This window comes from Atractosteus spatula, chromosome 6 (genome assembly GCF_055471065.1).
Source record: "Atractosteus spatula isolate fAtrSpa1 chromosome 6, fAtrSpa1.hap1, whole genome shotgun sequence".
Taxonomy (NCBI): Eukaryota; Metazoa; Chordata; class Actinopteri; order Semionotiformes; family Lepisosteidae; genus Atractosteus; species Atractosteus spatula.
The window spans coordinates 29,347,614-29,361,091 of record NC_142711.1 but is presented as its reverse complement, the minus strand read 5'-3'; the positions used below and the strand labels follow the sequence as shown (position 1 = coordinate 29,361,091).

Genomic DNA, 13,478 nt, shown 5'->3' with positions numbered 1-13,478 from the left:
AGTTATGTCGCATGGTTGGATTCTAAAGCCATCAAAAGAATCAATTTTGTGATTTACTGCTACAATTAATAATTGTCTCAGTAAATGCCCAAACCCTACAGAACTGGTGCCTTCAGAGAGCCACTATGATTACATATTTGGCGTCCCTGAACGGCTATGAAACACTACAATTGCATAATTTAATGTTAGGAATTCAGACTTAGTCAAATTAATGTTCTAAGCTGATAGATCACCAAAATAATTCAAAATATCAGATATTCAAGCATAGGGTTATGATGACAGTCCACAGATATTGCAAAATGGGAAGATGCATCATTGCTTAAGGTTTAGTGTATAGAACGTGGTCACTCAAGTTTATCACAAAGCTTTCTTGACATCTAATGACAGAACAGAACAGGTAGGTACATGGTCTGGGATGTATAATGTGGACAAGCTGGTGAACTCTATCAGACATCAGATAACCACTAAAAATCCTAAGTAATTATGGCAAACTGCTTTGATCATACAGGCTGAAATGACCTTAGTATGTATGGCTAAGCATTCAAGCAAATTGTGTGATACAATGATACAGTAATATACCAGCAGCCATATCACCCTGCAACTCACAACTGGCAACCCACTGAAGCTAAGCAGGTATGAGCCTGGATAGTACCTGGATGGGAGACCTGTGGGGAAAAACTAAGGTTGCTGCTGGAAGAGGTGTTAGTGGGGCCAGCAGGGGGCACTCACCCTGCAGTCCATGTGGGTCCTAATACCCCAGTATAGTGACGGGGACACTATACTGTAAACAGGCGCTGTCCTTCGGATGAAACGTAAAACTGAGGTCCTGACTCTCTGTGGTCATTTAAAAATCCCAGGGTGTAACCCTGATGTCCTCCAATGATGGCCTCCTAATAATCCCCATCTATGAATTGACTTCATTACACTACTCTCCTCTCCACTAATAGCTGATGTGTGGTGAGTGTTCTGGCGCTCTATGCACCAGGTGGATGCTGCACAGTGGTGGTGGAGGGGAGTCCCCATTACCTGTAAAGCGCTTTGAGTGGAGTGTCCAGAAAAGCGCTATATAAGTGTAAGCAATTATTAATTATAATTATTATTAATGATACATTAATACAGTACATATACTGTATTGATACATTATAAAGACAGTATAATACAGAAAAAGACAGTATGTACATCCTTCCAAAAAGAGGATTCTTAAATGACTTAATGTAATGCCAGGATATTAATACTTTTTCATGTCCTTTAGTTCTGACATGGATGTACTATAGGTGTCTTCACTGTAGCTATCTCTACAGGTGTAACATTCTCTGATCAAATTGAATGTCTGCACGAGAGAAATTAGAGTAAAACATAGGTAAGTGTATATATTCAAGATATGACAGCAATATAAATTGTAAATATTCATTGATGCAGATCAGAGCTATTATAAGGCTGGGTCAATCACTATTGAACTAATATTTTTGCACCTAGCTATATAGTAATTCTGGACAGTCTTAATTTTCTTGTAACTAAAATGTCTATGCATTAGATTCAGAAAAGGTGAATTGTTGACCTTGCTCAAGAAAAGTCAACTAGGTTTCCAATTCAGTGATTCATAAAATGCAGTAAAATATTTTTAATTAAGCTGTTGACTGTGTCTTAGAGAATAAGAGGTTGATCTACTGATCACTGATTTTTGTAGCATTGTAATTCCAGCTGGGGGCACATGATTTAGCTTGTGAGCTTAGGAGCAGACAATCTGCAGTCATCTCAGTAATTCTACCAGTGCCACTTGCAAGCAACACATTTAAGTGTTTATGGATAACTGGGAAAACCTGGCAGGAAATAGGGTCTATACAAGGAAGATGAATTGGAGAGGGCATGGCTTAAATAAATAAACTAGTTAAGGTGTATTTAAAGTAAGTTAGGGGGTAGGAAGCTACAAAACATCCCAATTCAGGTGTTTTTAGGAAAACCCAGGTAAATAATAAAAATTAAAAAAAAAAATTCTTAAATATTTAACCCTCAATACTAGAATCATAAGGAAGCTATATAAAATGCACAAACTTGATAGTGCTACGTCAAAAGAGAATTATGATATTATAGGAGCAACCGAAACATGTCTAGGGGAAGATGGCATAAATGAATATAAATAGCTGCACATTTTGAGGCAGGAGACAAAGACTCCTAAAAAACTTCAAGCAAGAAAGCTGAAGAAAGAAAATGCCGGGTGTATAGAACATATTTGGGTTAAACTGCAGAACAGAAATTCTAAGGACATAACAACTGTTATATCCCCCAGACCAATGTCGACCTTAACCGCTTTTACCGCAGGATCCGTCTCAGAGCACATTTTGCCGACAATTCCTCTTCACAGGCAGCTGATAACAACCCGGTTATTGATGTCATTAACAACATTAATCCCAAACAGAGCTGTTGGACTCCCTCCTCTGGCCGTTTTCCACCAGTTGATTATTTCATCAACCAATGCACTAATCAAGCTCCCAAGGCACTCTCTATACCCAGTAAACATAGGTCTAACCTCACCCAAGGAGAAAATCAGGCGCTCCAGTCTCTCCGCAACAGGGATGATATCGTCATCAAACCAGCGGACAAAGGAGGCGCTGTTGTGGTGTGGCGTAAGGATCTATATATCTTTGAAGCCTCTAGACAACTAACTGACACTTCTGCCTACCTCCCTCTCCAACAGGACCCTACCACTGACTACCAAAAGGAAGTGGTATCCACCATTTCTCTTCTTATCAGCAGTAATGAGCTCCCCCAGGAGGCAAACCGGCTCATCATGGAACATCCACAGGTATCTCAATTTTACCTCCTCCCCAAAATCCACAAACCGGACACCCCTGGACGCCCCATCGTATCAGCATGTAACTGTCCAACTACTTACATCTCAGCCTTTCTCGACAGCCTCATGAGACCGCTGGTTGAAGATCTTCCCTCATACATCAAAGACACCAACCACGCGCTCCAACTTTTTAATGATTTCCAATTTCAGGGTACCGAATGCTACATTTTTACCATGGACATCACATCTCTGTACACCGTCATTCCCCATAATGACGGGCTTACAGCACTCAAGCACATGCTGGACAAACGCACAGTGCTTGATCCACCCACCCACACCCTGGTACGCCTTGCAGAATTGGTCCTCACACTGAACGCATTCTCTTTCAATAATCTTTTTTACCAACAGGTCAGTGGAGTTGCCATGGGCACCAGAATGGGACCCAGCTATGCCAACATTTTTGTCGGCTGGGTAGAAAAACGCTTCTTCGCTTCCTACACTGGCTATGTCCCTGACCTCTACAAACGATATATTGATGACTGCGTCGGTGCCGCCACATGCTCCAACAATCAGCTTGAGTTCTTCCTGCACCATTTCACCAACTTCCACCCGTCCCTCAAATATACGATTAACATATCTTCCACTACTCTTCCGTTTCTAGACATCCACTTGTCTATCAACTACCCCCGACTGTCCACTTCAGTTTATTACAAACCCACGGATTCACACAGCTACCTCCTGTACAGCTCATTTCACCCCAACCACACTAAAAACTCTCTTCCTTTTTCACAGTTCCTTAGGTTACGACGATTATGCAGCGACAACATCGACTTCGAGAACCAAGCCCTCGAAAAGTACTCATTTTTCATCAACAGAGGATACCCCAGCAGTGTGATTGACAGGGCCCTTGCCCGAGCCAAAAACACCCCCCGGACCATCAACCCGATCAGGAACTCCCGCCGTAACAACCGCATTCCTTTGGTGCTTCCTTACCACCCTAACACACTTCCTATCCCCAGGACCATTAACCACAACTTTTCCATCCTACAGGATGATCCCTCCATTGGGGCCCTCTTTTCTGATCGCCCTATCATCTCATATCGCCGACCACCTAATCTGCGTAACCTCCTTGTTCACAGCTCCCTTGACCGCCCTCAACAACCATCCACACCAGGCACTTTCCCTTGTAACAGAGCTCGCTGTATCACCTGCAAATACACTGCCACCACCACACTCATTCAAGGCCCCTCAGGACAATTCCGGATCACCCAGACAGCATCTTGTACCTCCAGCAACCTTATTTACTGTATCTCTTGCAGTAAATGCCCAGCCATCTACATTGGAGAAACAGGAAGGAGACTCGGAGACCGTTTCAGAGAACACGTCAGGGCTGTAAAGATTAAAGATCTCTCCAAGCCCATTGTTTCTCATTTCACCTCTGACGGCCACGACCACTCTAATCTCTCCATCTGTGTTCTCAAAGACGGTTTTCCGAACTCATACATCAGAAAGACCACCGAAACTAAAATTATTCTGCAGCTAGGATCACACCTTCTCCCTTCCCTTAACGACAGACTACTGTTCTTTTAAATTTTCTCCATTCATTGGAAGTTTCATTTCACACCTCTCTGCACCCATTCTGACTTCACACCTCTTGATTGGCCTCTTTCTGTCCCCTGCTCCCGCCTCTCACTCCTCCTCCCTCCCAACCTTTGTTCTCCCGCTACTTTACCTTTGCCTACTGCCCTGTCTCTCTCACACCTGAAGAAGGCTCCACGGCCGAAACGTTGTGTTCTCTTTCTTCTTTTTTTCAGCATGGAATAAACCTATTACTTGTTCCTTTGCAGCCTACGCATGCTGACGCAGCTACCCACCTGAACAACTGTTATATGCCAACGACCAACTAATACAGACATGGATGCAAGCAGTTTACTATGTAATATACTGTATTCGTTAGGAATGTACAGTAAGTAGCAAAGATGGAATCATATTACTAGTGATTTCAATTTTCTTCATATGCATTTAATATTGTTATGGGAATACAGCAGCTCAAACTAATATGGTTAAAATGTCAATGAATACTTTGTAAAAGCACCAACCAGGGAAGATACTCTTATCTACCTAATCACTTCAAACAATCATAATATACTAAAATGTCTACAGTTTGATATTATAGTTAGTTGCTACTAACTAGTTGCTATAGTTAGTTGCTAGAAAAAATACAAAAGAATTACCATGAGAGAGAGCAAAATATTGTAGCACAATTAAAAACAATACAAAGCATTTCACTCAGTACTATAACATTAAAACAATGATAATTGAGTAGTTTTTTATAGTAGTAAGCAAAGTTAATAATTGTATATGTAACATGTTACATTTAAATTCACAGAGATATCCAATGTTACAGTATATAACAATCTCCAGCAATATTGTGTAAATTAAGCACAACTGATCTTGACCCTACAGTAAATCACTAGAATTTTCCCAGTCATGTAAAAGAATTGAAGTCTGTTTTCATAGACTCCAAAATGTGATACTTTAACTCTCACTTGAATGGGAGCAGTGTCCACAGATTGGAGAACTATAAATGTATTCAGTTCATAATGAGTAGGGTAAATGATCCAGGAAACAGTAGAGTAATAAGACTAATGTTAATGCTAAAGTGAAATGCAAATGATAGAGTTGCAGTACATAACAATACTAGATAGGACTATTGCCATAATCTATTAGTCAATAGCATGGGCTTATAAATGGAATGTCTTATTTAACTATCTTGCTAAAATGCTCAAACAAACGACATCAGACAATATTGGTTTTCAAATTTAAAACCATTCAAATCCAAACTTGTTGATGCACACAATCAAGAAGGGGTTAGGAAACAGGAAATAGTATATCATTTTTATAGAGCACAAACAGTAATTGGGCTGAAGTAAGAAGTGGTGTGCCACTGGGATCCATTTTAGGCTCACTGCTCTATGTGATCTATAACAACTACATTGTATTACAGTTAGCAAACAAGTACATTTTGTAGTGTACATGATAGAAAAATAATTGGGGAGTGGCAAACAAAAACAAATCAGCAAGGGAATTACAAAGATAATTTTTTCTTGAGACTTCTGGCAAATAATTAATATGCATCTTTGCATTAATATGCAAAGTGATCCATATTGAAAGTAGGAACATACAGTATGCTATACATGTACTGTAGCATGGTTGATTCTGAGTAGCAGTAATCTTTGCAAAAGATGTGTACATGTAATTTCCCCTGTGTCCACATCAAGACAATATGGAGACTCACTAAAAAAGCAAACAGGGAGGTCTGGTGCATAGAAAAAAAGTCTGAATTTTAAAGTCACAAATAATATAATTATGATTATTTGGTAGTAAGGATTAATTTGAATGAAAATAGTAAAAAATTATAAAGTCTTTTACAGTCATTGGACTGCATACTACCTTTGCCATGTTTGTGGACTATGTATAAAAACATGTATTGTTATAAGGATTCTAAAACTATACATTTTACAAATTAATAATTTGAGTTTTCTACTAGGAAAGACATATTTTAGTACAATTTCTATGAATATAGTCAAATATATGATAAAAGCTTCACTTCAAATATGTATGTACTGTACTATAATTTCAGAATTTTTAAATTCATGTAAGTGTATTTATCTTGAATTAAAATGTGTAAACATATGGGATTAAGTGAATTAATCAACATGCCTTGTTTTTGTACACTTGTTTATAATATTGTATATTGCTTATGTGATAATTTTAAAACCCCATTTGTTTGACCATTATTAGTACATATGAACAAGAAAACTCTGATCAGATGCAGTCTCATTAAATAACTCCTTAAGTTGCTTGTTTTGTATTTAGATTTCACTTTTCTCTTCTGAGCAAAATTTTTCTCCATGGAACAAAGATTCACTTTGTGATGCAAATGATTAGACAAAATAACAACTGCAGTTCTTTTGCATCCCCAATTGTTCAGGAGTTGCCACGACAATCAAAGAGAATGAAGGAGAAACTTTCTTACAACATATCAAAACCTTATGCTGCGTTTTCCCTTTTTACCAATTTACTGCTTTAACTGCAATAAAATTGAAACAATATTAAATATTTAATGTTCTGTGATATTCAACACACAATTTTAAGGAATTTACCACCGATGATAAACATATGTCTTAGCAACAACTTGTGTAAAACATTTTCTAGAAAATGCTATTTCGATGAATAAAGACTTCCTATGAAAAAGAGGTGGAACAACTGTGAAAGCTCTTGAGTTCTCACTAATTCTGCATGCTTTTGATTTTCTTTGCAACACCCCCTCCTCCCACTATGAACTGAACTCTATAAATTCTCCAGAACGTCTCTGTGTCTGTAGATACCACATCAGACCAGCAAAGCCTCAGTCAAGATGAGAGAATTCAAGAGCAAAGCATTTTGGAAGGGAGTGCTGGCTGAACTAATAGGCATTACTCTCTTTATTTCTCTTAGTATATCAGCTGCTATAGGGCAACCTAAAGCTTCCAGTCCTGACCAAGAGGTAAAGGTGTCACTAGCCTTTGGGTTAGCTATAGCCACTTTAGCTCAAAGTTTGGGCCACATAAGTGGAGCCCACTTGAATCCTGCAGTGACTTTTGGCATGCTGGCAAGTTGCCAGATCAGTGTCTTCAAGGCTGTTATGTACATAATTGCACAACTACTGGGGGCATCGATGGCAAGTGGAATTGTGTACGGAGTCAGGCCAAATGGAACTGATGTACTGGGAGTGAATTCAGTGAGTGTTTTTTCTTGCTTCTAGAAAAAAGTTTCTTTTAAAAAGTTTTAAAACTTTATTTATAGAGTGTATGCAACTGTTGCTAATTCACTGTAATTAAATCAGACATAGTAGGTAAATATTCATATTTTATTCTCTTTTACCTATTTTGTGCACGTATGTTTGAGTGCGTGTTTTGTGCAAATGCATTGGATAATCATAACAACACCTGATTTCATCCATGTGTTTTATGCACAGAGAAATAGATCCTGAATGTGAATTAAGGTAATGAGAAGGACAGCACAAGTAAAACCACTCAGAATACTATTTTTTTTTTTGCTGGAAACATGTGGCATGTGCCTCATGGTCTTCTTTACAAATTAAATAATTTATCATTTAAATTAGATACTAAACATGTGGTAAATGCACTGTATATTTAAAAATACTGATTTAAAAAATACATACAAGTAATATTACATGTATAACATAAAAGAACAAGGAGACAGATTAAATATTTTACCTGGCCGATTTGGTGACCTTAGTCTGATATAATAAAAAAGTTGAGAAGCTGTTAGCTAAAGAATAAAAAATGTTTACACAGTATAGTACATATTCCAACAAAAACAATCAGGATTATGAGCAGTGGTTTAGTAGTTTATGATGACCTCTAGTGGTCTGTTCACTAGTTTGCTTTTCATAATTAAATTACATCACTCACAAAAAAGTACTAAATTCATTTAAAACTGTAAGACATATCAGCATATTCGGATAACATATCCCATATAGATTTGATATCCCAGATCTTTCTTGAGTTAATCTCTAATTGTAATTAATGGAAGGTAAATAATGGACATTTTTGCATGACTTTTTAAATTGTCGAGTTCAACTGTTGAAATAAAGTGGATATTGAAGTTTAGCACATGGAAAAATATGAAAATAAATTTTAGTAGCTCAGCTGCTACTAACCAGAATATCATTGGATTCACAGGTTCATCAAGGATGTTACATATTTCACATCAGAGTTATTTTTCAATGAAGCATTTATAACTGCTTTTACCAGTAAAATAAAATTTGGGTGGAGAATCAAGTTTAAAAAATGATGTACTGAGATAAATAAAAAAATGTATTTTTGTAGTTATGTATTATGTTGTTACATAAAGTCCCTAGTGAGAAACTGAAATAATCTGATACTTAGATTTATTGTAAGTAGTGCACTTTCAGTCTCTTATTGTACTTATTGACCATAATTGTATCAGTTCTAAAATAAAACTGTCCAACAGTGTCATGTAGTGGGGTATCAATACTTTGTATTATTCCATCTTAAAATAAATCCTGTAATCAGTGTATGATTAATATTCTTCATACTTGACAAAAATGCAGGAGTGTGGAGAAAGCAACTCAGCTATGTTGTTGAAACCACACATCTTTAAAAAAAACCTGCATAAGATACTCAGATCAATTAGTTATCAGCAACCAGACAGACTAAATGGCCTTCTCTTCCTTGTCACCTTTGTTACCTTCTTATAATACCTAATAATATGTGATTTGTTGATATAATGTTTACAGGTAGTACTGTATGTTTAAAAGTAAACAATCTTTTATCCAGAGCTGACAAGAATCATTATTTTTTTCTCAACCTTTAAAATGTGTATCTTTCTTTTACAGCTAAACAATGTAACCTCCAGTCAAGCTGTTGGAATAGAGCTTCTTGTCACCTTTCAACTTGTCCTGTGTGTTATAGCAACAACAGATAAGAGACGGCATGATGTCACTGGCTCTGCACCCCTTGCCATTGGTCTCTCTGTGGCCTTTGGGCACCTTGCTGCTGTACGTCATTAAAACATGAATTCTTAGTATTCACTTCTGTAAGTCACTTAGAAATTGACTGAAATATGATGTACACCATAGAGTGGAAAAAAATCACTGGTGAAGACTAGCCAGTTCCAATGGAATTTAACAGCTCACTTGACCTACAGTATGTAAATATATGTAAGCAGTTGGTGCAAAATGGATTGAGTCAGAAGCAGAGATTGAAATTAAAAGCCCTGGTAGAGTTAGATACAATACCCTTTTAGTTTTGTAGTTTGAGCAATTGCAAACACTTTCTAAATTTGCTCTGCTGCCAGCAGTAATGTTTTTCAAATGTACTGCCTCAAATGATGAATTTACAGAATAAATTTAAACTTCATCCCCTTTCCTCAGTAAATGCTTGTTATTTTAGATCTAGAATTCTGTGAAACACTTTTTCTTTGAGATTTTTTTAAAATAGTTTTGAAGCAAAAAAACTATTCTGAAAGTGAACTTTTGGTACGTTTCTGCTAGTATTTGAACATTTCAGGAAAAAAAATCATGGCTCCATTACAAAAAAAATAGATCCTATAATAACCACTTTACTTGATTTTTGTGTCAGTGAGTGTTTTCTCCTGCACAGCTGGTAAAATATCACATATTAATTTGTTATTTCGATAATTAGGAAATACCATTGCAATCCCATGCAAATCTGTGGTTTTCTCCCCAGATCAGTTATACTGGATGTGGAATGAACCCAGCTCGATCCTTTGGCCCTGCTCTGATTACGTCTAACTTCAAAGACCACTGGGTAAGAGAATGTGAAATTTGAAAACAAATAATGGAACCTTAAATTAGCACTTACATTACAGACTTCAACATATTTGTCTTTTTTAAAAAGTTAACATGAAAATGTGTTGGAGAGAAAGCAGCACTAAAATATGCGTCTACCCACAGAATGTGTGGGTATTGATCTTGATGCTTTCCATTGAGTTTTCATCCTCTGTATTTTCAAGAACACCTTGTTTTCTGAACAAGCCCCCAAACCCAGCTTTAGCTTTTCTGCAGCTTGGTAAACAAGGACCAACTAAGCTATACAGTATGTATCAAAATGTTACACTTAAAACGTTGTGTTTTCAGTGTAGGACAGACATTGTGATATTAAGGCTCACTTAAGTGGTGACCGCAGACAAATTAAAATTCTCAAGTGGTTGTAAATACTTATTGAACTTTCGACTGCTACAGTAGGTTCTATGGAACAGAGGAAATGGTAGAGGCTTGAACTGTTGCTGCTGACACTGTGAAAGCCTTGTTATCTAGGCATTACATTGTGGCTTTTTGACTGTACTGTATATGAAAGGTCTTTAGGTAGAAACATGGAGGAGAGTACCACTGGGGAGGATGTGGCTTGAGTGAAGAGATAAGGAACGTGGGGGGGATTTTTTTTTTCTCTTTAAAAACAATAAAATAAAAAATGTTATAATTGTTATCTGCTTCTACATCTCAGGTCTACTGGGTTGGACCCATGTGTGGAGGTGTGGCTGCTGCTCTTGTCTATGACTTTCTTCTGTTTCCCAAATCTGATGAACTGCCTGATCGCATGAGGGTGCTGGTGAATGGCCAGGATGGGGAATACAATGTCACTGCACCCGATGAGAATACTAGAGTAGAAATGTCACTGAAATGATGACATTTGTGCATTATGTGTTACAACAGAACTTTGAATACCTACTGTAAAACAAAATGATCCTTTGTTAAGATTTTATTTAGGAAAATAGTTCCTTCTTTTTAAAAGATATGTGTAAATTAAGACTGCAGTATTCTACACAGTGCTTTACCCGTTTTACCAAGTCAATGATTATAGTAGAAAAGACTTAAAAATGTGCTTTGATAACTTGAGTTTTTGAGCACTGATCAAGTGTTTTTCTTTGGTTTTTATACTACTTTTTAATGCAAGCGATTTTTTTCATGAAAAATGTTTTTTGTATACTGTTATTGTAATGTCATTCAAATATATATTTTAAAAGTGCACTATTATAAATTTGTCTTTTGTGATAAAATGCATTTCAGTTGTAATTAGATCTGTATTTTAAGGGTAAAAATAGTCCAGTTGTATCCTTCATATAGTCTCCATACTGGTCAGAATAAGTTCCTTCAGAATATGTAACACAATCAAAGCTCTAAATAGGTTATTTCTCAAGATTATGTTTATTGTTTAAATGATGAAAGTCAGCTTTACAAGGCAAAATAAATATGTTTGCTAATTACTATACATTATCTGTAGGATATTTACAAGGATATTATACACATTTGATAGAATCAAAAAGCACAATCTATGTACTCATTCTGTTTTTGAAGAGCAGGTTGCTTACAGTACATCATGTTACATAGAAATATTTTTACTGAGCACTGTTGGCTTGAGTGATTTAAAATGGTCTAAGTGTTTGAAGTGATACATCTTATCTTTTAAATAAAATTATGTCCAATTGTTCTTTCTAATTCCTTGCCATTCCTGTTTAGTTTTGTTTTGCTGTTCAAATTTGTTGTAGTTCTAGTTTGTTAAATGTAATACATTTAAATAAAATTATATTGACTGAATGGGATGAATGAGCTTGGTATCACTTTGCAATACAGTATTCATTTTGAAGATCAGCTATACTGTACACAGAAATATAGAAATTGATAGTAGGTTAAAAATAAAGTAAATTATTTTACTTAAACACTCCATCCTGTGTCATTTTATTAATCTTGTGAGGATTAATACTTACTGTACTGTGTACATATTCTAAAGTCCAGATTTTTAGAATATGTAAAGTTTCAAAACATTCCAAATAATGAGACTAAACAAACAGCTCAGTATGAAATTAGTTATACTAGTTTCATGAAGTACAATTCAGAGTTATTAATATCTATGGTTCAGCTTATTTACTCCATCATCACACCACATATGAGACGATTATAAGTGCAGAAAATACGTTGATAGATTGATATATTAATAAATATATTTTATATAGTACTTTTCACTTCATTTTATAATCTAAAATGACACTACAGAATATTATCCATTCATAAACAATTAAGAAGTAAAGTACAGTAAATCATAATCTTGTACTTACTGTATCAACTATTACTATGTTAAATTAGCTTTCATTGAACTGTCAGCATTGAATAAAAACTGAGAGAGAACATTGTAAGAGAAAGATGAGTCTTTCATGCTCATTGCATTAAAAAATGTATTTCTGGCACAAACAGGCCTAGATTGTGGTAAAAGTGCAAAAGTCTAATGTGTAGTGTCCTTTTAGATTAGCAAAAAATCACAGTCCATTGTAATTAACAGATTTTTTTTTTGTTTGGTACAGAACCTGATGTTTCTTCATTAATTCACACTCAAAAGAGAAAAAAGAAGAAATTTGTAGTAGTGAAGACAGAGCCTTGTTACTACTGTAGTTCTGTAGCAACAAAATGGACCATGGGATTTTGCTAGCTTTCCACAACCCTTTCTGTATAGAAGTCTTACCTGTTCATAATTTTAAATGTATTTGTTTTAGCAATATTTTCTAAACGTTAAACAATACATCCACCTATCCATTTTCTTACCGCTTTATCCAGTTCAGGGCCATGAGGGAACCAGAGCCTATCCTGGTATCCATGTGTAAGAAGGGATTGCACTTAAACATTACAATTGTTCCAAACATTATTCAGTTGTGATAATAAAAGTTGCTTTTAAACAAGTGAAACATTGTACCATTATTACTTCACAAACTTTTACAGGTAGATCTTAAAAATACCCAAGATTACTCTTGTTTAAGCACTAACAATAACATTCTTAAAAATAAATACTTTATTTCTAAATTTAACATCAGCTACCATCAGAAGATTTTGCTTGCCACAAAATTTAATGATAGCAATAACAACTAGGGACTCTTATAACATCAGGTCTTCCACAGCTTGATATCCTTTTGCATGCTTAGATTTCACACAGAACCCTTTGCTAATAACAAGAAGACATGGAAAACTCAGAACACTTTCGGGATCTTGTAAACTTGTAATTGTAATTTGCAAATAGATGCACACTTCTAAGATATAAAGATCAATACTTTGTTTAATTTTCTTTATTATATTTTAAAAGTCAAAAGT

General features: G+C 35.9%; 1 protein-coding gene across 1 annotated transcript; it reads left to right on the top strand.

Moving 5' to 3' along the window:
- The first annotated feature begins 7,157 nt into the window (after positions 1–7,157).
- On the top strand, positions 7,158–11,939 carry aqp1a.1 (aquaporin 1 (Colton blood group) a, tandem duplicate 1). Its single transcript, XM_088919233.1, has 4 exons — positions 7,158–7,574; positions 9,219–9,380; positions 10,072–10,152; positions 10,849–11,939. The coding sequence occupies exons 1-4, from the start codon at positions 7,212–7,214 to the stop codon at positions 11,026–11,028; spliced, it is 786 nt and encodes a 261-aa protein (XP_088775359.1). The 5' UTR covers positions 7,158–7,211; the 3' UTR covers positions 11,029–11,939.
- The last annotated feature ends 1,539 nt before the right edge of the window (positions 11,940–13,478 follow it).